This window comes from Talpa europaea (assembly GCF_964194135.1).
Source record: "Talpa europaea genome assembly, chromosome: 7".
Classification (NCBI taxonomy): Eukaryota; Metazoa; Chordata; class Mammalia; order Eulipotyphla; family Talpidae; genus Talpa; species Talpa europaea.
In genome coordinates, this window is record NC_140074.1 from 49046236 (window position 1) to 49071601 (window position 25366).

At 42.3% G+C, this 25366-nt stretch overlaps 1 protein-coding gene across 1 annotated transcript in view; it reads right to left on the reverse strand.

Annotated features, from left to right (window-relative positions):
- Positions 1-25366, reverse strand: part of FRMD3 (FERM domain containing 3) — a gene marked incomplete at its 5' end in the record, with an annotated part of 237551 nt that overhangs the window by 30284 nt on the left and 181901 nt on the right. Inside the window, 7 exons of the mRNA XM_084238592.1 lie at positions 3215-3339; positions 11545-11613; positions 11923-11997; positions 18706-18794; positions 19923-19986; positions 22554-22642; positions 24529-24616. Of these exons, the coding sequence (XP_084094718.1) occupies positions 3215-3339; positions 11545-11613; positions 11923-11997; positions 18706-18794; positions 19923-19986; positions 22554-22642; positions 24529-24616 (599 nt within the window). The remainder of the gene's footprint in view (positions 1-3214; positions 3340-11544; positions 11614-11922; positions 11998-18705; positions 18795-19922; positions 19987-22553; positions 22643-24528; positions 24617-25366) is intronic.

Here is a 25366-nt window from a genome sequence, read left to right on the forward strand (position 1 = left end):
GTCAGTCTGCCTGTTCTGCTCCCCACTCTGTCTCTGGTGAATCCTCTCATCTCCTGCACCTCTGGCCTACCTACACCCCACCTCTTGTATGCATAAATAAATCTTACAAAAAGAAATGTCAGAGAAAGACAAGTATTGTATAATCTCACACACATATGAAACAACTTAGAAGAAGAAATCAGACTTGTGGGGGTACAGTGATTAGAAAAATGTGCTCAAAAGGTACAAATTTCAATTCATAAGAAAAATCAGTTCTAGGGATATAATATACAACAAGGCGATTATAGCTATATGCATGATATGTAGGAAAGTTGTTGAGTAAATTCTAAGAGTTCTTAATCACAAGGAGAAATTTTATTTCCCCTTTTTTCCTGTTTTTTTTTTAATTGTATCTTTAGGAGAAGGTAGACATTAGCTGACCGTTTTACTATGATCATTTCACAGCACAAGCAGACCTTACTTTACTGCACTACTCTGTTGTGCACCACAGAAAATTGTGTTTTTTACAAATTGAAGGTTTGTGGTAAGCCGGTGTCAAGCAAGTGTCTCAGCGCCATTCTTCCAATAGCACGTGCTCACATCCCATTTTAGTGTAGCATTTTGGCAATTCTTATAATTTTCAAGACTTTTTCATCATCATACCTAGTGTGGTAGTCTGTGATCAGTGACCTCTGACATTACTGTTGTAATCAATAACACAAATTGCACCATCTATGACAGCAAATGTCATGGATCAATGATGTGACTTCTCCTTTACCAGCTGTCCCCCATCTCTCTCCCTCGCCTCAGGCCTCCCTATTCCCTGAGACACAACTATATTGAAATTAGATTAATAACACTATAATGTCCTCTAGGTAGTTAAGTGAAAAAAGTTGTGTCTCACTTCAAATCAAAAGTAGATACCAATTATAGAGAAAGCATCTGTGAAAGGAATAGTCAATCAACACAGCAACTTGTCTTACTTTAAGAAATTATTAAGCCATCCTAGTCTTCAGCAACCAACACTCTGATCAGCCAGCAGTCATCACCATGGAAGCAAGAACCTCCATCAACAAAAAGATCACAGTGCCTCCCTAATGGCCTAGGAGTTAAGTCTCAGCGCTATCACCAGTATGGCCTGAGTGCGATCCCTAGCCCGGGAGCTAACCCACATATGGTGCAGCAGACTTCTCCTGTATTGCCTGCTGCTCCCCTTAACAATGTATTACAGTAGATCCACCTGTTCTGCTCCCCACTCTGTCTTTAATGAATCCTCTTACCCCACTCCCCGCACTTCTGGCCTACACCCCAGTTCTATGCAAAAACTTTAAAAATATTTATAAAAACAAAAGATAAAAAGATTACAACTTGCTGAAGGCATATATGATGGTTAGCATATTTTAGCAATAAAATATTTTTTAGTTAAGATGTATATATTTTTTTAAAGCATAATCTGTTGGAGAGTTCACAGATTACAGTATAGCATAAATATAACTTCTGCATGTATTCATATCTCATTACAAAGAGAAATTTTCTTTTTTCATTTAATTCAAATATGAATTTTAACTGAACTTAATGTGGTAATTATTTGACAGTATATGTAAATCAAACCATCATGCTGTACACCAAAACTTATACAGTAATATATGTCAATTATAATTATTTCTCAGTAAAGCTAGAAAAATGTCAAAAATAAAAAAGTTTTTAAAAAGCTGGGAAATGTAGATAAGCAACATGGATCCAAGACTCTTGGGTTAAGAAAATTCATTTAGAATGGCACTTAACAGAGTTCGTTGCTAATCTGACCATTCTCATTATCATCTTCTGGCCCAGTTGGGGATACACATGTCTCCTGAGATAGCATCCTTCATGCTTTGTACATTTTCCTTCTACCAAGGAAATTTTTAGCATCTGATTGCCCAGCTCTCATAACCATTAATGCTTCCTTCAGGAAAATATTTACTAGAATTCATTACATGTCAGTATAATTAGCTACTGCTGCTTCTCCCAAGGATATCTGCCTGACAAGCCACATTTATATTCTGGGATGAAAAGTTCTTTCCAACGTAAAGAATTCCTGACTTCAGGTGAAAGTGGTGTTTGAAGTCAGAGTGACCTGCCCTCCTGAAACTGCCCACTATTCAGATTTTAAATGAAACCCAAATCACATAAAGTTCATTTCCTATTTTGTGATAGTTAAGGAAAAGCATGTTGTATTTGTGTGAAGTGTTTTCATTTACTTCAAAATTAATGTGCGAGATTTGCCTCACCAGATGTTTATTGCAAGCAGTATAGTGAGCTTTTTCCTTTTAAAATAAGCAAAGTTCTACTTGCTATTAGACTGCCCACAGTCTAATTTCAGTGGAACATTTATAGGCAAGAAGGAAATGGAAAAGGATATTTAAATTATTTGAAGAAATATTTCCAATCTAGAATAATTTACCCTGCAAGATTATCATTCAGGACAGAAAGAAGGGGAATATTATTGGATCATACTGTAACTCCATGCAAAAAATAAAATTTAAATGCATAAAAGACTGAGTTTTAAGGCCTTTAATAATAAAACATAAAGAACAAAAAAAAATAAGCAAAGTTCTTTAAAATAAAAAAGAAACAGCCTAGAAGCACATATGGTATTTACAAGTATAACAACTTTGGGGTTGAAGCAGACCCTACTATTTTAGCTTGTAACAAAACTGTCAAAGATCTGTGAAATAAGAGGATGGAGAAATATTGAGGTACAGAAGGGATAACAGGTTTAGAGATACTTGTAGAGAGTTCTTTAAAACCACTAATTTAGTTGTGATGATAGTCAAAAACATGACTATCCACTTTTCTGTGATGATGGAAAAGTTCTCACTTTCAGCTTCCAAGATGGTAGCACTAACCACATGTGGTTACTAAGCACAACAAATCTAGATGATGTGACTAAGGAGCTGAATTTTTAATTTTAAATAATTCAATCTAGTTTTAAATAGCCACACATGACTAGCAGCTATCATATTGGATTGTGTAGGTCTAATAATACTATTACTGCTTTAACAGGTAATTTTAGAATACTTTGCACCAGTGAATTCTCTCCAGGAGAAACTGGCAGAACTCCCAATTTAACACAGTATTCCAGCTGCAAACAGTTTATTTACTAAAACACAGTCTATGACTCACTCCCACCCCACCCCAGGCATACTCAGGCCTGGTGCAAGGGTAGCCTGTGGGGGTGGGGGGCAGTACTTACCCTCTCTCAGTGGAAGCTCCTCCTCCTGCTCACTGGGGGAAGGCAGCAGGGGTTGCAGGGGCTCCATGTTAATGATGAGCTGTTTGTTCAAAGAGTGAGAACTGCGGCTCTGAGTAATGTTAGCTCTGAAGACAGACACAAATCAGAAGGTATTAGTTTCACTGCAAACACCAAACCCTCCATCTCAGCAGTTTCCCAAGCTGGGGACTGTCTCTAGACTCAGGAGAGTAGTCAGTTGTGAAGACCACATAACACTCAAGACACACACCCTGTTTCTATCATGAAGATCCTGACAAAATATCTGTGTGTTCTAATGCAACACACTGAAAGAAAATGTATTTTCCCAAATGTCATCATCAGACTTGGACATGCTAAGTGACAACACAGGCAGCTGAAAAAGACATGGGAAGTAAAAACTCATGGGAGGCAGGTATCACTCAATTAGATAGGCAGAAAAATGAAAGAAAGGCATAGCTCAAAGTAATTTAACCACCACCAAAAGACAAAAGCAAGCCCCCCCCCAAAAAAAAAAAAACCTTGCCAGACAGATGGCATTGATGAGCTACAGCTGCAGGCTATCTTGCTCTTGCTGGATGTCCAGTGTTTAATAGCAATGTTTAAACACATCCTACTCTCTGAACAGCCATGGAGCCCAGATATGCTTTATAGGACCACATGTGTGTCAGTGGCTGTGACAATCTGCACATGGCAAGGGAAGCTGTGGAGGTGCCTCATCAAGACAATTGGCCAGCATCTGGGCAGCCCATTTACATTGCCCGTTGCAGGGAGAACAGCTTTCTGACCTGACAGACAGGGAGGTGGGCGCACTTCTGCAGGGTGTTTAAGCATCTTTCCATGCCCCATGTTTTCCTTAAAACCAAAGCCATTCTTCAAAGATGGTATCAAATGTCACTTTCTCCTTGAAGCCCTCCAGAATTGCACTCTTGCACTCACAAATCTCTTTCTCCTTCTCACACTACTCCTCCCCCTTCTTTCACAACTTACCACACTTATCACCTCTGTCTCTCTATAATTACTGATGTACTGGTCAGCTCTCCTTCAATAATCATCTTCCAGGCAGAAAATGACCTTTCCATTTTCATGTATGTACAGTGCCTTGCTTTGCACATTGTTAAGGGGGGAGGGGGATTCAGGTTTAAAACTGATGTAAACTGCATATAGTCCTGACTTGACATAGTTGCCATTTCAGACTGGCCCAGTGTAAAGCAACCAACCCATTCCGGGCAGGTTTATGAACGGTTCTAGCAGCCACATGCTCTTCGCCGTTGTTGGTAGTTGCTGCACTCCTCTGTGCACTCCACTCCTCCACCCTTAACACCACACTACCACCGCACTGCACTCTGCTGCACCACCCTTATAAATCAGTCTCTTAGCGCAGGTGTACCCACTTCAGGTGCCCGCCATCAGGTGTGCATTCAGGATCACAGGGTTCCCTCATCTATCCTGATGGCGGGAGGGCAAAAAAGCCTGATACCTTTTTTTTTTTTTTCTGGACTGTGCAATGAAAAGAAAGTTTTGGTTTTTATTCCATCCATAAATAACATTTTCCAATTTGTCAGTGAATAAACAAGTGGTCCCATAGCTAAAGTATATGAACACTGCTAGTGCTTTAATGCAGAAAGAAATAAAGTTTCTGATGATTTCACTGAGAGTGATTTCTAAGATCTTAAAATTCTAAAACAGTATTTTTTCTATTTAAGATAGAAAAAAAAATCTCTTCTTCATGTAAACTTCCTAACTAGAGATATTGACTGAACAGAACATTATACAACTTTAAGGAAAATTTGACTTAATGTTTCAAGTTAACTTTCTATTATTTAAAATGTAATAATATGTCAAAATTTCAAGTTCTAACTAAAATAATTTGAAAGTAAAATTGTATACAGAAATTATTGGAAGTCAAGAAACATATCAAATTATGATAAAATTTAGAAATGTCTAGAAAGTAAACATAGATTTCAGAATTATATAGCTATAATCATTTTGATTATTTAGAATCAGTTAGTTGCCTGCCTTCATGTAAAGTATACATTTGGAGTAACTGACATTAGGACAAATGCCCAATTTTTAAAGTAAATTTGAAGTCTTAAAATTAAGAGGCTATCAATGATAACAAAGATACTGAGAGAAAATGTAACTTCTAGCTTTAAATTAGGAAGTATGAAGTTAATATTAAGCCTGATACCTTTTACCTTACCCTTCACCCAGGTAGTCCCCAGGCTGATAGACAGGACTACGTTATAGCCCAGGCACTTCTGTTGGGCACGGAAGGGAGATGGGGATGATTAGGATGCCTGTTAGTGTCTTGAATTAAAAGCCCCCACAGCTGGCACTGCCTGGGAAGGAAATTTATGCGGGGAGTTTAAATTTATGCAAGTTTCCTAGGAAGGAGTTTAAATTTATGCAAGTTTCCTAGGAAAGAAACTTGCTTTACCATGAAGTCATCATTATGTAATTCCACAACCACTGACTTTGCAACTGATACTTGCCTTGTTATGGGAAACCGTGGTCCTTATCTTCAGTAACTCACTCTCTAGAACCATAAGGCTCAAAGTTTTTTGACTGAGACTGACATTTAGAAATAGGTTTTATATCACCTCTCTATATTCTCTCTCTCTCTCTTTCTCTCACATACGCAGAAAGACACAACTAAAGCAAAAATTTCATGCAGCAATACTACCTCTTGCTATCTGTGATTCACTGTATGTTTCTATTTAATGTTGTTCAGTGTTGGTCTTCACCACTGTTTTCACTTCATGGCTCACGAATGCGCTACAGCTGCAGTTGAAAGTGTTGATCCCATGGAGACAGAGGGCCCCAGGAGAACTGAGGAGGCGCATCTGACCCTGCCTTGAGTAATGGGGGGCTAGGATGACCTCCAGAGGAGGTGATGGATGTGGGGGGTCCGGCAAGCACAGTGCGGTTTATAGGGAAAGAAGTGGAGATGTCCTTGCAGAGGGAAGGGAGAAGAAAGAAGGGGAGATTAAAATTTCCCATGCACAGCTCCTCCTTTTATTGTGAAGGGTTCTCATTTTTTAGTTTCCCTCAGATTTGATTTGGCCTTTTGGCCTCCGAGACTGTGATTCCAGCTCCGCAAAGTGCAAGATGTTGCCATGTTTGTGTAGAACATGTTGCTTTTTGACCTCTGAAAAGTCCACCTGTCCATTCTTGCACAAAACAACTCTACATTGCTCTGCCCCATCTCTGACCAGCCATACCTGCTGGGCTGCCAGCACATCCTATCCCCCAGAAATCACTGCATAAGTTACAACAGAAGGGTCTTTTACTCCCCAGTAGGAGACATCAGGCATCCTGCGGCTCCTCCCCACCCCAAAAATTGCAGTATCTGGCCTGTTGTCTGATGTTAGGACAGGTGAGTTCACCAGAGTGACCTCACAGGGGCAAGCCTGCCTGGCATTCGGGGGTCAGGAGGACACTGGCTTGGCCCCTATGCTCACGCGCTCCTGTGCTGCTCTGAAAACCTGGCTTGCTTTGCAGCCCACTCCTGTACTCCCAGCCTGAAAGTTTCCGAATGAAACAATCATTAAGATCTCTAATGCCTCCCTGGTGGCTCAAGGGGTTAAGCACAGCTCTGTGAAGCTGTCTGCAGCCTCTGCAGCACGAGTTCTATCCCAGGCCAACCAGGGAGCTAAACCACAAGTCACAACAGACCTCCCTGTCTTGCCCGCTGATCCCCTCAGCAATGTATTTTGGTTAGTCTGCCTGCTCTGTTCCCCCACTCTGTCTCTGGTGAATTCTCTCAGCACCACCCCCACCACACACACACCTCTGGCCTGTGCCCCAGTTCTTGTGTGCGTAAATAAATAAATCTTTAAAAAAAAAAAAAAAAGAGGGAAGCAGGCAAGTCCCAACATTGTACAATCTGAACAGGGCCTGTGAAACAGCCTGAAAGCTTTTCTAGCTCTACTTGAACCTGTATATCTAAACATTTTAAGGGCCTCCCTGGTGGTGCAAGGGGTTAAGACGCAACCTATGAAGCTGTCCGCAGCCTCTGCAGCACGGGTTCAATCCCCGGCCAGAGAGCAGCCCATATGGCACAGCAGACCTCTCCTGACTCGCCCGCTGCTCCCCTCAGCAGTGTATTTCAGTCAATCTACCTGTTCTGTTCCCCGCTCTGTCTCTGGTGAATCCTCTCACCCCCCACACTTCTGGCCTGTACCCCAGTTCTTGTATGCATAAATAAATCTTTAAAAAAAAAAAACTCTAATGAGGTAGTAAGGCTTCCTTTGGGAATGTGAGTATATTCTAATACTAGTATTAAAATGCCATAAAACAGAGGGACTGAAATGAGGCTCATGGAGTTCCTGCACCACTTCTTGGAGTGGAAAGAGCTGTCGCTGGCCCATTACCAAAAACTCCATCTGAGGAGACTTTAATGTGTCTGTCAGAGTCTAGCTTCCCGTTTTTGGATGCGAGATAATAATAGCACCACCTCACATTTGTATAGCACTTTATAATTTTTATTTTAATCCCCATAATAAAACCCAGAAGTTGGACAAAGTAATACAGATTTTCCTCAACTTATAAAGAGGTTCCAGCCCAATAAAACCAGGGAAAGTTGAAAATACTGTCAATCAAAAATATACTTAATACTCCTGACCCAAAGAATATGTGAGCTCAGCCTAGTCTTCCTTAAATGTGCTCAGAATACTTATATTAGCCTGCAGCTGGGCAGAACCATCCAATGCAAAACCTATTTTATAACCTGGTGCTGAATAGCTCATGTAAGTTATTAAATACAGTACTGAAAGTGAAAAAGTGTCTGCAAAATAAGAATAAGGGGGGGTGAGAATTGTACGGGGAATATAACCAAAATGAAAATGCATACACTGTGCAAAAATGAAAAATGATGTAAGAATCATATAAAATAAAATAAATGTCTTCAGATTATTGTTTTCCCCCCAGTCACAAGGTTAACTAGGAGCTGCAGCTTGCTGTCTCTGCCCAGTGTCCTGATAGAATCGACCCCCACAGCACTAACCCAGGAAAAGACCAAAATTCAAAATACAAAGTACCATTTCTACTGAATGTGTATTGCTTTCACACCATTTTAAAGTTGAAAAAATCATAAGTCAAACCATCATGTGTTGAGGATCACTTGTATTATGAATCTTATAAGTGTGTAATCTGATGGTCTGAGAAGTTTTGTGACATACCCAAGGCCAGCCACACATCAGTAAGCAATGTGGCGAAGATTAGAACCCATTCATGATTCCCAGACACATGCTTGCTTCAGGATAAACACTACCCCTAGGGGTCCCCAGCATGGCAGCTGCTATGCCTAGGGTGGCTTGCACAGCCAGCCCTGGGCTCACCAGTCTGTGCAGGTGATTTTCACCAAGTCATCAGTCTGAGAGGGCTTTGGGGATCTTGTCATCCATAAAAATCATGAACTAACATGATAGTTAGCTGCTTCTCTTTTTGAAGAAAAAAAAAAAAGAAAAATCTCAAATAGTCTCATTCTGTCTGCAACTGTCTCTATACATACATATTTCAGTAGAAAGAGGAGTCCATGAACTTGTCACTTTTTGAAGCACAGAATTTTAGGTGGGAGGAAAGACAGCTAAGTAAAGACTGGTCATCACCTTTCTAGACTAGCAGTCCACTCTGAACACTGCCAGAAAAAAGAGCACACACTCTCACTTTTGACATCAAGGAAGACAAAATAAATTTGAAAACAGGGTAATTTTTCAAAACAAATAACTTTCAATCATGCAACTGGCTACTGTGAGGGAATGAGAAGCATGTGCACATTTGGAGGTATGAAGTTGTACTCCCCAAATTATGTAGTTATGTAAACAACTGACAAAAATTTGAAGGGAAAAAAGAGAAATTGCTGCTGGAAATTTACACACCTTCGTGTCCCTGACCACAGTGCTGCCTCTTGGAAGGTCCAGCTCTTCAGGGCAGCACCTTGGACAGATCTCAGACCTTAGAAAATTACAGAGGTGTTGCATCTCATACAGCTCAGTAAACATGCACTGACCTCTGACTTTGTGCTAAGCACTGTTTTCAACATGGAGGTGGCCAAGATAAACACAGGCCTTGCCCTCCCAGAGCTTGCTTTGTATCATTAATTTAAACAAATTCTTCCTTATAATGTCAGAAATGAGGGGCCACAGCAGTGTCCTGAAGATACAAATTCAGTGGGCTTTCACACACACATAAAAGGGGGTAGTGGACAAAAAAGAGCTTGCAAGTCAGTGTCTCCAAGACCCGTAGCTCCTGTTGCAGTAAGATCCTGGGGGGAGTTGAGCAGATTCCAGAAAAGGGAAACTATAAATTGACTAATGCCTCATTTGTCATCCCCTCCGGTGCTTCAATCCACTGCAGGAAAAGCCAATTTGCTCCCTTCCTCCCTTTCATTCAAAGTGAAGTCCAGCACATAGCATCACCTGGAGGCTCATTAGCAATGCCAGATTCATTCATCAGAATCTGATTTTAACAAGACCCTCAGGTCATCCCTATGCAAGTACAGATTTAAGAAGTCCTGATCTAGGAAGCCTTGATTCCTATAAATTATGCAGACCTAAATTTAATAGGGAAATGTTTTTTAAACTCTTTTATAATCTCATTAGCCACCCATAGGAGATAACGATGGGACTCTTGGAAAGAGTCCCATATTTGTGGAATATGTCTCTGTGACATATGATACTAAAGACAATTTTCTACTTTGTGTTCATGCCATCAAGAGAACTATCTAGCATCAAATACTACTTTTTATTTTTAAGATCAAACGCTGAACTCCAAGGTAGAACAATATAACCCAGGACGGCCCCCTGGGGAAGTTCTGCCTCTAAGCTTCTAAGAGAATGCCAGAGGCTTGCAGCTTGCCAGGTGCTACAGAGACAAGCGTTCAGGACTCAGACACTGGAGTTCTAGGCTTAACTCTGCCATCAAAACCATTTATGGCCTCAGAGAAATCATCTAACTTCCTCAAGCCTCAAGTTCCCTTGTCTATAAAACAGAAGCTTCAAGGTAAGTGATCTCTATTGTTATTTCCAGCCCAAAGAGTCTGGAAAGTTCAAGTTATACTTCTCTTCTTCATTTCTACTGTACCAAATAACCACAATTTCAGGGAGAAGGGGGCTATGAAAAGACTATTCTCAATTTTAAAAGGACTGTCTTCCCTAGTGAGTAGAATGTGAGACTCCTATGTCTTGTCACCGTGCTCCAGCTTCCAGCGACACACTGTGGTCCACAGGGGAGACAGGTGTTGCCTCCTCCCATGTAACAGCTTCTCACTGAGCCACCCTCTGGGACTGGATTATTCTCTGTTATCTGTAGGGAGTTCTTGTGAACTGGGTGGGAGAGGTTTGTCTGGATTCCCACACCAGGCTGGCTTAGCCACACTTCCTTCCACAAGACCATGGACTCCTCCTGTCCAGGAACCCTGAAGACAAACTAGAGAGGCACCCAGCTCACCAAGTCACCACAGAGTAGAGGCACAAGGGAAATCCAAGCCAAAGGGAGAGTCCTCCAAGTTCAAAGATAAGGAGAGGACAGGTGCCCACCAAAGAGTGGGAACTTCTATAAAAGGGAAGCTTCTAATGGCCTTGACTTCAAAAGGTGGGAGGGTATCATGATGAGAATGTTCAACTTCAGATATTTAGTGTGTTTGAGGATTTAAAATGTACAATGATCTGTATAAATTGTGGTATATGACTATAGCTAAGAGAATATTTCACTCCTAAGACCCACACACACTGCACACTGCTACCTTAATGAAGCAATGTATACCCATGAGCCTATGGTGAACAAGTGCCTTATTCTGAGGAATGAGCGAAGAGTCCAGTGAGAGATGAGTATGCCCAAACTTTCCTATGGAATGACCAGTGGGAACTGACCACACCTGGTGAACAGAAGCAAGACAGAGAGCATTCTAACAGGCCAGGAGGACACACCTCAGCCAAGAAATGACACAGCTGTGACTCACACACATCATGCTCACTTGCATGACACTCGGTCAAATCAGGCTGATGACTCTGTATAAAGCAAGTAACTCAAAATGGAGCCCAGCTGCTCACAAACCATGGCCAGTGCAAATCTGAGGGAGATGTCCCCGATGGTGAGGGGGCTGTGCCTGGGGCCAGAGCCAAAAGACAACATGAGGCCAGGCAGTGGGGCACCTGTTCCCTTCTCTGTCTCTACCCCAGGAATAGGACTCTTTGTCCTTATTTAATCCCAGATATCACCATGCACAGGAACATTATCGAGTCAAAAGTAGCCTTTAAGCCCCTCTGCCCATCCCCAAAGTCTCCTGCAGTTCCCAAGAGAACACCACTCACCTGTGCACCTCCGGAGGTTCCCTCTGGATTTTGGAGCTGGCCTCCACCACCTCTTTGGCAACCCTACCACTGCAAAAGACAGAACCACAACATCTGTGCAGAGACACTCAGAGCAGGGGGATGTGGTGTGACATGATTCTTTTTATTTTTAACTTCACAATGGTCTGCCCCAGCTCGAGGCACACATAGCCCTCCCTCCGGCTCCACAGGAAGTTACGACGGAGTTGGAAGTGCCCCATGAGCATCAAAGATGAGTGGGGTGGAATGGGAGAACCAATAGGACAGGAGCCAAAGTGCACTAACTTACAAGCAAAATATTCAAACATCAATGGCTGCCCCACCCAGCCCCACCTTCCTAATGGAACCATTGGTACCCACCTATATCGAAATCTACTTCCTTTAAAAAATATCTTGCTGCTTGACACAGTCTTGATCTGGCTGGATTTTGCATACCTTCAAGAAAAAGCAAAGCAGAGGTGGTAGTGACATGGGCAGTCCAGCAGGGACACCTAGTGAGTTTGCTTCAGGGGATACTTTTGACTGCCAGAATGAATGAGCTTTATTGTATGAGTATGCACGCACACACACACTCACACAAACACACTGGCACCTGAAAGAAAACTTCCACAAAAGGATAGTAATTTTCACTGTGTGTGCTGCAACCTGAGCTTGTCCGTGCTGTCATTTCTCTTAAATGCAGGTGATGACCCATACATCTGGTTTCATAATACATTACTGGGTCATGACCTACAGAAAGGAACAGGCAGTGCTGATGACCAGAGGGATCCTTTTCCAATTTCTTCTTGAAATTACAGAAAGGGGGCCTCTCCGGTGGCGCAGCGGTTGAGCGCTGGATTGCGAAGCTGCCCGCAGCCTCTGCAGTGCTGGTTCGATCCCCAGCTGCTCCCCAGCCACCGGAGGAGGGTCCCACATGGCGCGCAGACCTCTCCTGCCGCCCACTGCTCCCCTCAGCAGTGTACTTCGGTCCTTCTGCCTGCTCTGCTCCCCGCTCTGGCTCTGGTGAATTCTCTCACCCTCCCGCGCTTCTGACTGTACCCAGTGCTTGTATAAATAAATAAACAAACAAACAAACAAATAAATAAAAATAAATCTTTGAAAAAAAAAAAGAAATTACAGAAAGGGTGGCTTGTGCCATAGTGGCACTTCCTCGTTGTACCTACACCAAGAGAGCAAACGGCTCCCGGTGACACACATCATGTATCATGTCACAAAGAATCCACCTACTGTGTGTTACCTGAGAGGGAAAATGAGGGGCCCATGTCACCAAGGAAATGGCTGCTGAACTTGGGTGTATTCTCTGTTAAGTCACCATGGCCCAGTGCCCTTTAAAAGACCCCACGCTGGTAGATGACTAAGAGACATGGGGAAAGAACGCTCAGCCAAGCACTGATTCAGCTCCTGGGCCCTGGCCATAAATAAGGCCCAAACAATAACACTCTGAACGGCAATCTGGAACACGGTGCCTTGGGATTCCCACAGGGCATTCGGTTACTGGCACACCTCAGGATGCCTCATGCCAGTCACTTTAGTCTTATGCAGGCAAACCCAAGGAGTTAATCTAGAAACCATATCAATAAATGAATAGATGTAAATTGCAAGCTCAGATGGGAAATACCCAATGAGAGCATAGGGGCCAGGGAAGGTGCCCTGAGGAATGGGGTTCTGTGCTGAGATCCAGGGGTGGGAAGGTGTTAACCAGAGCAGGGTGGTGGGCAGTGTCCTAGGCAGAAGACCCAGCAGACCCAAAGACTCTGATCATTGGAAACTAAAAGAGATGATGTGCATCCTCATTATACAATAATAATAGTTATTATTAGTATTGCTATTATTCATTCTCTCTCTCCCTCCCTCTACCCCCCCCACACACACACAGACATTTCCCCCTATTTTAGCAAGTGCTGACATTAAGCTGTCCTTATCAAGGATTTTGGTGTCAGTCTGAAGAACAATGGAAAGCCATAGTAACAATCTTTTGCTTGGGAACTTTTCTCCCATCTGCCTCTCCAAACAGCCTGACCCACAGAGAAGGGCACTGGCTATAAATGATGAGCCATGGACAGTAAGATGAGCAGGGGCGTGTCGGGGGTGCGGGCGTGAAAGCCACATGCAGGAAGGTCCTGACACCTGGGACAAGGGTGCAGACCGCTGGCTAGAGCAGGATTGTAGACACTACTCGGTCATCAGAGAGAAATCAGCATGTAAGTGCGCTCCTGTGATTCAAACACACGAGATAGGTCAAAAAGAGCACAAGGGACTATGGTGACAGTTCACGGGTGATGTGATGGGAGATTTATGGGGATTACACATGAGCGGAGAAATCAACTATTGTACAAAAATAACAACAATGTAAGAAAATAAAAACAAATGCATGTTGTTCAAGAGTTGAGAGCAACTCATTTTATCCTCACACATTTTATCCTTCCCATAGGAGGGAGCAATCCACATTTTTAGGTGAGAAAACTGAAGCACAAAAGGGTTGAATCCCCTGACAAATTGTGAAGGAAGCAACTGCAGCACAGGTCTGTCTGCATTCTATAAATAATGCTTTAGTCATGCAGGTCATCAAGCTTTAGCAAGCAGCTTTTTAAACATGAGTTCTGATTCAGTAAGTCTGGAGTGGAACCTCAGAATCTATATTCCTAACAAGTTGTAAGGAGACGGTGATGCCCGTCCAGGTGGGTTTCCTTTGCAAGTATTACTGGGTGACAGTATTTCAAGCCCAGGCTACAGTTCATTCCACCTGGGAAACTGTCATTTCTCCCAGTATCCACGTCCTCATCTGATTTTTGAAATCAATTTTATTGAGATACAATTCATATACCCTCCATTCACCTCTTTAGATTTATACTTCAGTTGGTTTCAGTATACATCACGAAATTTTAAAAAGTTTATCAAAAACATGTGCATCACTCCCCAAAATCGCCCAGTACCCACTGCAGTCATTCCCTGTATCACTCTATTCCCTAGATCGTTTCCCCCACACCCGATCCTAGACAAGCACTAACCTACTTTCTGTCTCCAATGATCTCCTCATTCTGGATATTTCATACACATAGAATCATATAATATATGCCTTTTATGTCTGTTTCACTGGGCATCTTGTCTTTAACACTCATCTGTGGGGTAGCATGTATCAGTGCTTCATTCCTCATTATGACTGAAGATATTTCACTTCCATTTATTATTAGTTCATGGGCTGTATCCACTTTTTAGCTGTTATGAATAATATTGGCATGAACATTCTAGCGCATGTTTTTGTGATGACTCAAGTTCTGATTTAACTGGGCCTAGGGTAGGTCACAGACTGGTCGTTTGCAAAAACTCTCCAGGTGGTCCTAGTGCACAGTGTGGGCTGAGGCTCTCTGGTTTGTGTTTCATGGACCTGCAGCACAGCACTTATTAGAAGTATGGCCTATTGCACCCACCCCCACCCCCCAAAGCCCCTCCACTTTAGACCTACTAAGCCAAAAGCCACAATCTAACAAGATCTCCTGGTGATTCAGGGGTTCCATACAAAGTGTGAGAGATGCCAGTTTAGGGAGCTAACCAGGTCCTTACATACGAAGTATAATACTATTCTTTGACAAGACGCACACCAATATCCAAATAAGAAATTCACGAGGGACTGCCTTTATGCCCTGCAAACAATGCCTTACAAAATAGGGGCAAAGTGTCTTCTGAGCCTCTACCATGTCCCTAGGGCCTAGCACAAGTGCTTGGCATAAAACAAGTATGAGATGTAGTTTTGCCAAACAAAACAAAATTTTAAATTACAAAAACAAAACCAAAAAAGAAAGGGGAGGTGGAGAAGGGAAGGGGTCTGTAAATTGGGTACAAGAAGTCAATTGAATGAAGATGATGGAAATTAGGTTTTTAATGGTCGACAAAATACAGTATATACAGATGTTGATTTATAAGGCTGTACACCTGAAACCTATATAATGTTATATAACCCATGTTACTTCAATAAAATCCTCTGTCAAATGAAAACACCATGAGCTGCTGAACCCTTCAGTGTACCCGGTGTGTTTTCGGTGACCCAGTGCCCAGAAGCATTGAGTGCTGCACTGCTAGAAAACATAGGGCATAAAGGACACTCCCCAGTTGTGACCATCTAAGGCTGAGTCAGGATCCCCTGGGGTTTTGAAGCAGCAGGGAAAATCAGAATTTCTGCTTCTTGGCTTCATTCCCAGGCAGCATATCTCACAACCACGGCTTTCAAACCCGATTGGCCCCCAGCCAAAGCACAGTCATGTGTTAAAAGTGTACAAGAAAATTTGCAGGCACTGGCAACTGGGCTCCCCAGTTTCCATGACAGATGAAGGGGAAAGAGGGAGCAAATCACCCCCAACCCAGGAAACAAGATCAGGGCCTGGCTCTGCTAGGTGAAAACACTGGAGCACGATGCCAGCTGGACAGAGCTGGATACTGCCAGCTAATCAGCCAGGACCACTGTCTGGGAAAGGGATCAAGGAGTGGAGGAAGTAGGCATCCATCCCAGAGGTGAACAGAATCAGGGCTTTTCAGCATCAAAGGGATGGACTCTACAACCAACTCGCACTCAAAAATCTTTTCTCATTAGTGAAGGAAGGTGTAGCAGTCATCTCAGCAGCAACCCCCCTTTATCATACAGATAAGGCTCAGTTTGTTCTAGGCCACGATGCTAGCAAAGGAGATTCAAGATTCAAACCCAAGGCTGTTTGTTTCCAAAGCCCACACTCATCTGCTAGGCACAGTGGGGCAAGCAGAGCATGCCTGCATCTCAGCCTGATGCACTCTACAGATAAGAAGGCTGAGGCTGGCCAGCATTAAGGTGACTTGTCCATGTTCACAAAGCTGGGTCAGAACAAGAGGTGTTTCCTTTTTCCTAAGGAACAGGGATGGTTATGGGGATAATGGAGGAACAAAAGGTTCTGGCAAATCTCAACTCAGTGCAAATCTGAGGGGTTACATGTCCTACTGAGAGAGATGGGAGTGTGACCTAACAAAGCAGCAGTGCCAATGGAACTGACTCAACTCCATCCAGAGCCACCTGTCTTCTCTTGGTCTTCTGAAGTATCCAAAAAGGTCTGGCAGTGATTTATTTGTTATACCTACTAAATCCAAAGATAAAATTGTCAGACCACTTTGCTGGCTCCCAGCTAACCAGTGTACCCCCCAAACATGCAAGAGATTCCCCAGGTTACATAGGAGGCCTTGCCTAAACTTTTGTTGAAGGAAAGCATTCTGTGGCTGAAGAAGGTTTCAAAATCAACATCCAAACCTTCATTCCCCTTATGATCCTTATCAGCCACACCCTAAGAGGTTCAGAAAGTCAGCATTTTTAGGGAGGTGAGTCCAAATGAGTAGGCGAGAATCTCAGTGGGGTGAGGTAATTGGGGAGTCTGGGTGCCATGTAGCCCCTGTGCTGGTACCCTGGAAGCTGGGCTAGGTTCTTCCATCCATCACTACTGTTCTTCCAACCAACAAGTGTGTTTCAAAAAAAGAGAGGTTGGAACTTAGTGGCAAGAGCCTAAATTTGAATCTCTTTGAAATCTGAGACTGCTACACCTTCCAGCATGATTTTCTATGATCCTAGGCTCTGATGGCATTCCACCCACAAACCTCTGGCTCCTATGTCTATGTACTGCAGACTTCTTACTATGAACTCATGACACTCTCTGCCACAGGTTTCTTTTTCCAGTTGTGAAAACACATTCAACTCCTGCTCAGAGTAAGCCAGAAGTGCCAGGGAGTATTATCTCTGCTGTCTGAAGAGGACTTTAACCAAAATGAATGGAGAATCAGTAGCTAAATAGTCCCGTTTCTTGGACAGTCGGTAGGAGAACTTTCAGGCCTGTTCTGCCACTGTCTGTCAGTTTTCTTCGGCAGAGCTGAGCCCAGCTGCCCACAGCAGTGATCTGCCCAATAATGCCTCCTTATTGCTTGCTTCCCCATCTCACTTCCTTAATATTCTATTGGTACACCCAGTATCTACATTCCAAAGAGATCACTGGCACTAACCTCTGCCTTAAAGTCTGCTTCTGGTATAGCAATCAACCAAAAGCGATGCTGTCATCCTTCTGTGTATTGCATATTATCTACAATAGCTAAGAGTTAGAAACAACCTAAGTGCCCTAAGTGCATGAAGATGATGTGATATTTCATACACACACACAATAAATATGTGAGTGTATGTATACACACTGGAATGTTAATAAGCTTTAAAAGGTTAAAATTCTGCCATTTGCAATTCTGCCATTACATGAATGGACTTAGAGGTATTATACTTACTGATACAAGTTAGAGAAAGAAAAACACTGTGTGATTTCACTCATTTGAGGTACACAGAGAAACCAAACAAACAGATGAATAAAACAAAAATAAACTTTTAAACACTAAGATCAATTAATTTGGTGGTTACCAGAAGGGAAAGGGGAAGGGGATGGTAAGCTGGGTAAAAGGGGTCAACTGTATAGTGAAAGAGAGAAAGGACTTTCAGTGGTGACCTTAGTATACACAGATGTTGATTTTTAATGAAGTACATCTAAAACTTATTATAAAGCAATGCTACTCTGCCAATAAAAAGTATGCTTAAAAAGATGCTGTGTGTAGGGGCGTCCCTGGTGGCTCAAGGGATTAAGACGAAACCTATGAAGCTATCCGCAGCCACTGCAGCACGAGTTCAATCCCCAGCCAGCCAGGGAGCAACCCACATGGCACAGCAGACCTCTCCTATCTCACCCGCTGCTCCCCTCAGCAGTGTATTTCAGTGAGTCTGCCTGTTCTATTCCCTGCTCTGTCTCTGGTGAACTCCCCCTCCCGTACATCTGGCCTGTACCCCAGTTCTTGCATGCATAAATAAATAAAATCTTAAAAAATAAAAATCAAATAAATAAAAAGATGCTGTGACATACTGAATGGAAATAACAATATAAAAAAGTCCCATAGCCATTCCATGGGAACACTCACGATGGAGCTCAGGACTTGACTGGGTCAACCACAGTTGGGACTTACCCTGAACAATGGATGTGATTTATGATTCACTTAAATATAATTCAAGGGACTGTATAAAAAAATGAATATGCAGCTATTTGCAAAATGTAAAAGGTTCCATGGCTACTTTTCAAACCTATGATTAAATGAATAAAAGCTACTTACTTATAAAAGGCCTGGTTCTCCACCCCACATTTCCAAAGATGTTTACAGGCAGCTGGTGTGGAAGTATGGAAAGCCAACATAGCTTTTTTCTAATAAAAAAAAACAAGAAAGCAAGAAAGGGCATTTTAAGCAGTATATGTTTTTCATATCTTCCCTTTAGCTATTACCTACTTGCATCCTGCCACCTACCAAAAGAGATGTGAAGTAACTATGCATTCTGATGTTCTGAAAGTGTTGCTGAAATGCTCTTCTCTCTTCTATCACCTTTTGCAGAAGTTGTTAATCTATTTAGGCCCTGTGTCTGATAAAAAGCAGCCTCACAATCCTCAACTCTCCAACCTCTCAATCAGTCTTGGATTAGTTTAAAATGCACTTGCCCTCCTTAAATAACTAGTGCTTGAACTAAAAACTTAGGTTCAAGAAAATCATGGGCCTCCCTGGTGGCACAACACTTCAGCGCTGGGCTGCAAGGCTGCCCACAGCCTCTTCAGTGTTGGTTCAATCCCTGGCTCCCAGGTGAGGGGCCCGCATGGCGCGCAGACCTCTCCTGCCGCCCGCTGCTCCCCTCAGCAGGGTACTTCAGTCCTTCTGCCTGTTGTCTCCCGCTCTGGCTCTGGTGGGTTCTCTCGCCCTCCCGCACTTCTGACTGTACCCAGTGCTTGTATAAATAAATAAATAAATAAATAAATAAATAAATAAATAAATAAATAAATAAATCTTTAAAAAAAAAAAAAAGAAAATCCACACACTACTCTTCATCCCAGCTCTGAAGCTCAGAGTTCCAGTAATGGCCTTCCAAATGCATTCACTGGTGAACCCAATCTACATCTGATCACTCCTTTAAGAGGCTCAGGACTTAAAGTCTCTGTTTATAAAACTCGATATCAGCACTGGCTGCTATCTAGCGCTGTAAGTATCCTCCACTGGCTTCATAAATCTGTATCTTGGCAAACCCTAGGTAGCAGGTTCCCATTTCTCATTCTGAAGACTATCCCAGTCTATTTTTTTACACATGGATATCTAGTCAGCATTGCTATTGACTTTATTTCTAAATGTGCAAACCCAGCATTTATTTGCTTACCTCTAAAATGTTTTCAGCATGTATGTTCCATTATCATCACAAACTTTAAAGTCATGATCTTTGGGGGATACAACACTCTCATATAAGCATACACGCACACCACCAACAACAGGTAATTAGAAAAGCAGTATCTGACCTCCTTCTGGGTGCCAATCACATAAAATGTCTTCCCTTCAAACTTCAATTTGCAGACATCTGGCCTAAGAAAAGAAAATCTCTTTGGGTGAGAAGAAAAAAAAAAAAAGTGGCAGCTAACCAAGGTACTGGCTTTCCCCCCCAGGAATCTGGCTGGCTCACAAATGCCAAGCAGACAGCAATGAAACAAGATATTATCTTATCATGGGTGGAGCCCTAATGAGCAGTGAAAAGCCTCTGAGTGAGTTATACAGCAATTTTTCCCCCAAGAGAGGATCCATAGGGAGCTCAGAATTATATATGCCATTTTTTTTTGTTTTTTACAGTTAAACTACACCTTTATTCCAATGAACTCCAAGGATTTCATGAACATTAATGACCAAAACAACATTCATTGACCAGCCAATTTTGTGAAGCAGGAAGAATATGGTTCTCTCAGATTCAGTTAGTGAAATGATCTGCATTCACATCTCTCTCCCTTCAGCCTTTCACATTCATCTCTAAGAAGTCTATCCAACACACTGCAGGAGTTTCAATTCTGTTCTTCCTATTTATAAAAGAATAGCTTTATTAGACTCTGAAATGCTTAAATTTGTGAGGAAACTCAATGAATGACACAAAGCAGTCAAAGAGTGACTCACTTTCATCTTAAGGAACTTGATTAAAATCTCCGTGAAAAGTAGACCCTAGAAAAAGATATGTGCAAAGAGAGGAGAGAATTCTGGTTTTGTTCATCTTATTTCTTGGAGTAGTGATGTGCCCCTGTGCTTTTCCTGTGGGGTGAAGAACAGTGAGGTCATCCTGAGTTATTTTAACTTATTAGAGGATATGTGAAAGTGACAAAGTTCAAAAGAACTTTTAAAAACAACTGCTAGGATTAACATGAGAAGAAAATTGGTTTTAGTAACACGTACGTGGCTGTTACAAACACGTGTGTAAGCAGAAGCTGGGAGGATGGGGTTGGCATTAGGACCCCACTAGGAATACCAACATGTGTAACCCAGAAAGAACCCAGATGCACACATCTCAACTCTTTCACATACCCAAAAAGAAACTGAGACCAGGCAGGGGAGAGACTTGCAATTAATCTGCACTTGAGACCTGTCTAATTATAACCTAACTATTCCAGAGAGCAAGCAATCCAATACTTAACATACTTCAGGACCCCCAAGTCTTTCATAGTCCTAGGGGATACCCAAATTTCTCATGCTCCCCCAAATTCAGTAGGAATCCCTAGGGAACTTATTCTGGAATCAACTGCAGGGTGGTTAACATACTTTACAAGGTGCTGAAAACTCAGTGAAGAAAACTGGATACCACCACCAAATCACACATATATACATACATACATAAAACACACATCACAATTGACAAAGCATACCTCACTTACACAGTATTTTATTTGCCTCTTCCCTATCTTCTTTCCTTCCTATAAGGCAGTCAGATATAACTGAGCCCCCTTTTATGAATGTGCACCCTAATGCTCAGAGAAATTAAGCAATTTATTTAAGGCCAATAAGAGTGCAGAAATGCCATTTGTAGAAGAGAACAGATGGGCACAGCGAGGAGTTGAAAGTATGCACTGAGTTAAAGGGCAGTGACTAAGAGGATAAGAAAGGCTTGTAAAGAATGTGAGGAGCTTAGAAAGTGAGAACTGATCATAAAAAAAGATAAAATAAGAGCAGACAATGTAAGGAGCAAAGTGAATGTTAGCTAACTGATGCTAATCTAATAGAAAAGGATTGAAAAGAAAGTAGGGGCTAAGAGGAGAGTGCTAAGTAGAGACTTCTTAGAGGAAATCCTGGAGCCCTAGAACCAAGAAACTGAGGTTCAGTGTGAGAGCACTTCCAATCCAGGACTAAAGATGAATGTCAGAACCAAGGGTTCAGGCCCAAGGAGTGAACCCACCAGCCAATGAGACACAACAGGGTTGACAAAGCCATCAGAGACCATCAGAGAGGAAACGGAATCAAGCTGACTGTATAAACAAGTTGACACCTTTATAATGCCCAGTGCACAGATAATGACAAGGGTCCTTCATGCTTTCAAAACCATTTTGCTCCTTGACTGGACATAGTAGGCACGCTGATACTACCTTGCTCCCCCTTCTACCTCTTTCCTGACACAACCTAGACTTTATTCTTCCTCAAGGCCATGTGTTCATGCAGATTATGCTTTTTCTAGCCCCAAGAGGATGGATCTTGATTTGACCCACTTAGTCATGGAGTTTCCATTCTTCTCAAAAGCACTGATTTAAGTAACAAATAACCCAATCCTGCTCAACAGAGTGCACAGGAAGTCCCTTGCAGGGCTTCAGAGAAGATTATATCGTTTTTGACAGAAAGCACAGGGGAGCGGTAGCTCTCCTGCAGGCTCTGGGGGTCACTGTATGAGGCTGTGGTGGCCACAGCTGTGAGTTAGCTGACATTCACTTTGCTCAGCTTAAGAGAATGAGCCGAAGTTAGTGCCCTGGGCTAGCAGAGAAGAAAATGGAGACACCTGAGTCCTTCAGGTCTTCAGTATTATTACCTTAATAATAACAACAATAATGATGATAATAAAAATAAATTCAAAGGCAGGAAAGACAAGATTAAGAAAAAATGGTAAAACTGTTTTCCAGAGAAATACTCACCATTTTATCAAATGGATTCTTTTATTTCCCTGGAATACCACAAAGCCTGCAGCAGTAAATCCTAAAAATGTTGTTGTGCCTGTTGAATCCTGAAAAAAATTAAAACTTATTAGGATTGAGGAAAATAAACTATAAATAGCATGCTTATTCACCCTCACCCTGGGTTAATTTCAGGTTAATTACAATAATAATAGCAATAAACTAAATCCCTGAGATGGGACTTCTAAGGATATGACTCCAAAATCTAGGCGAAATCCAGGAATATGTACATTTCTCCTTTGGTTTTTTTCCTAAGATTTATTGTATAAACAATAAATGGGGTGTAGGCCAGTGGTGCAGGGGTGAGAGGATTCACCAGAGACAGAGTGGGGAGCAGAACAGGTGAATCTACTGAAATACACTGCTGAGGGGAGCAGCGGGCAAGACAACTGCTATGCCATGTGTGGGTCAGCTCCCTGGGCAGGGATGGAACTCATGCCACAGTGGCAAGCAATAGCTTGATAGCGCTGAGACTTTACCCCCTGTACTAGCAGGAAGGCTCCTTTTCTAAAACTTTGGGGAAAAGAACTTCGGCTTCACCAGGACTCTCCTGGGACAACACAGATCAGCCCCAAGCCATTATGTCTGCTTCCAAGCATCTTCTGGAGCCAACTGGGTTCTCATATCTGCCTGTAACAAGGGCAAACTGTTCTCCACTGCATTAGTGCTGAAACCGAGGCTACAATGAAACCCAAGACCCAAGCCTCTCACTTGACTCAACCCCACACATGATTTCTGGCAATCTCAGTATAAACATATGCCCAGAAATGCCCCAGCCTGAGAGAGAAAAACAGCATTTCATAGATAAGTGAAGGCAAAGGAACAACAATGAAATCAAGTCAGTCTCTGAATAATAAATAAAATAAACAGAGAGTCTCAAATGTTAGGTAAAATCTAATTCACTGAATGGAATAATCTAATTACACCATTACTAGGAAGGGGCATCTGGCAAATATACTAAAATAGCTGTGTGAGCAGAGCAAGATGCTCAGCCCAGGACCACAGGCTCTCTTCTGTGACTGCATATGGGGATCATCTGGGAGCCTGGTCTCCATCCTCACAGATGCTGATGGATTGGGCCCCAGGAGTTGGTGAAGCTTTCAGATGCTCTAGGGAGAAGTCTGAGCTGAGAATTGTAAGACTAGAACTTTACCAAATACTACCAGCTGGTCACACCTGGGTAAACAGCCCAGTCTGACTCAATAACATACCTTTAACACCTTGACTGATACAAATGTTTCATCGCGGATTCAGGGTGGTGTCTAGTTGATGCTTAGTGCAGGGCATAGAAGGGAGAACACTGCCTTCATAATATGTTGTTGGAAAATGTGTACATGAGAATCACCTTGGGAGTTTTCTCAAAAGGCAGCCTCCCCAGTTGCGCCCCCCGCAGGTTAGATTCAGTGGCTCTGGGGTGGGGCCCCGGTGATACTGACATATGTGGTCTATGTTCATGCTTGAGAGAAATATTGTCAAATAATGAGTAAAAGTTCCCACCCACCCCATCAGCAAGGAGAACTTTCTTTTTGGAATAGCTGAATGGGTTAGCTGGGAGGCTGGGAATGCTCAAAGAAATGCTCAACAAATACTCTTTTTCTTCCACTTTTCCATTGTTTAAGGCTGCATTCTTGTTGGCAATGGCCTTGAAACTAAATCTCTTAGGATCCTATAATTTTTTCTGTGGTAAAACCACCCATTTAATGTATGTTAATTTAGGAAAATGTGGCTACCACATAGCAATTAACAAGTAACTGAAAGACTCCAATGGATAAAGTCAACCGCCGAAGCTTATGACCGAAGCTCACCTCTGTCCCTTCCAATTAGGGGCAGTGGGTCAGGTTGTGGAAATGTTCTAGGGGGCTAACAGGCCTGCACAAAAGCAACTCTTTGGAGCAAAATAATCAGCATCTGTCAACCTGCTATGAGGTGCAATTACCTTGCATGGGTGGGGATCTACCCCATAGGTTTCCAAAGTGTGAGCTTTCAAAAGTAAATTAAATTCAGCAACCGGTGGACTCTGGCCTCTAAAATCACAAAAGGAAAGTTTAGGGCATTAGTATGGAAAATGATAGAAACACAGCATCCCTTAATTCAATAAAATGATATCCTACTACAGAGAGAAATCCCTACATAAACAGTAATCAGTAAGACTGATCATTATTTCTCACCACAAGAAGCCCTTTGCTAAGATATCTGACCTTATGTTTTTGGCTAATTGTTCCATAATAAATCCACAAGTACTCTGAGGACTCCAGTGACCTGTAAAGTCAATCATGGTTATCAAGTTACCAATAAGTAGGTCCTTGCAAATTCAATCTTAATATGAAATAAAATTCATCATCAGTTTTTTCCCACTTATTTAAAAAGTATATCTACAGTAAAAAAGGCATTTATACTTGCTCAGGGAAGAAAGTGGACAACCCTGTTACCCCACCAACAAGCCCCAACAGAGCCATGTGGATAAGAACTGTCAGCCATTCATTCCAGTGGCAAGCCCTGGGATTTGAAAGGAAATCTGTCATTAGTCCTAGCACTGTCCTTGAGGGTGGTAAACAAGGTCTTGGCCTCAGGAGGGTAAAAGGGGCTACAAATATAGATGACTGGGAAAAGCCCTTTTGGGGCTATCTTCCAAACCAGGACCTGTGAGACATTTCAGACTCCACTTCAACAAACATTAATGTTCCACGAATATCTTGGGAAATCTTAGCCATTCCCCAGAGATAAATATATAACAGCCAAGAGAAATTTGCTAAGGAAAACAGGAATTTATTTTT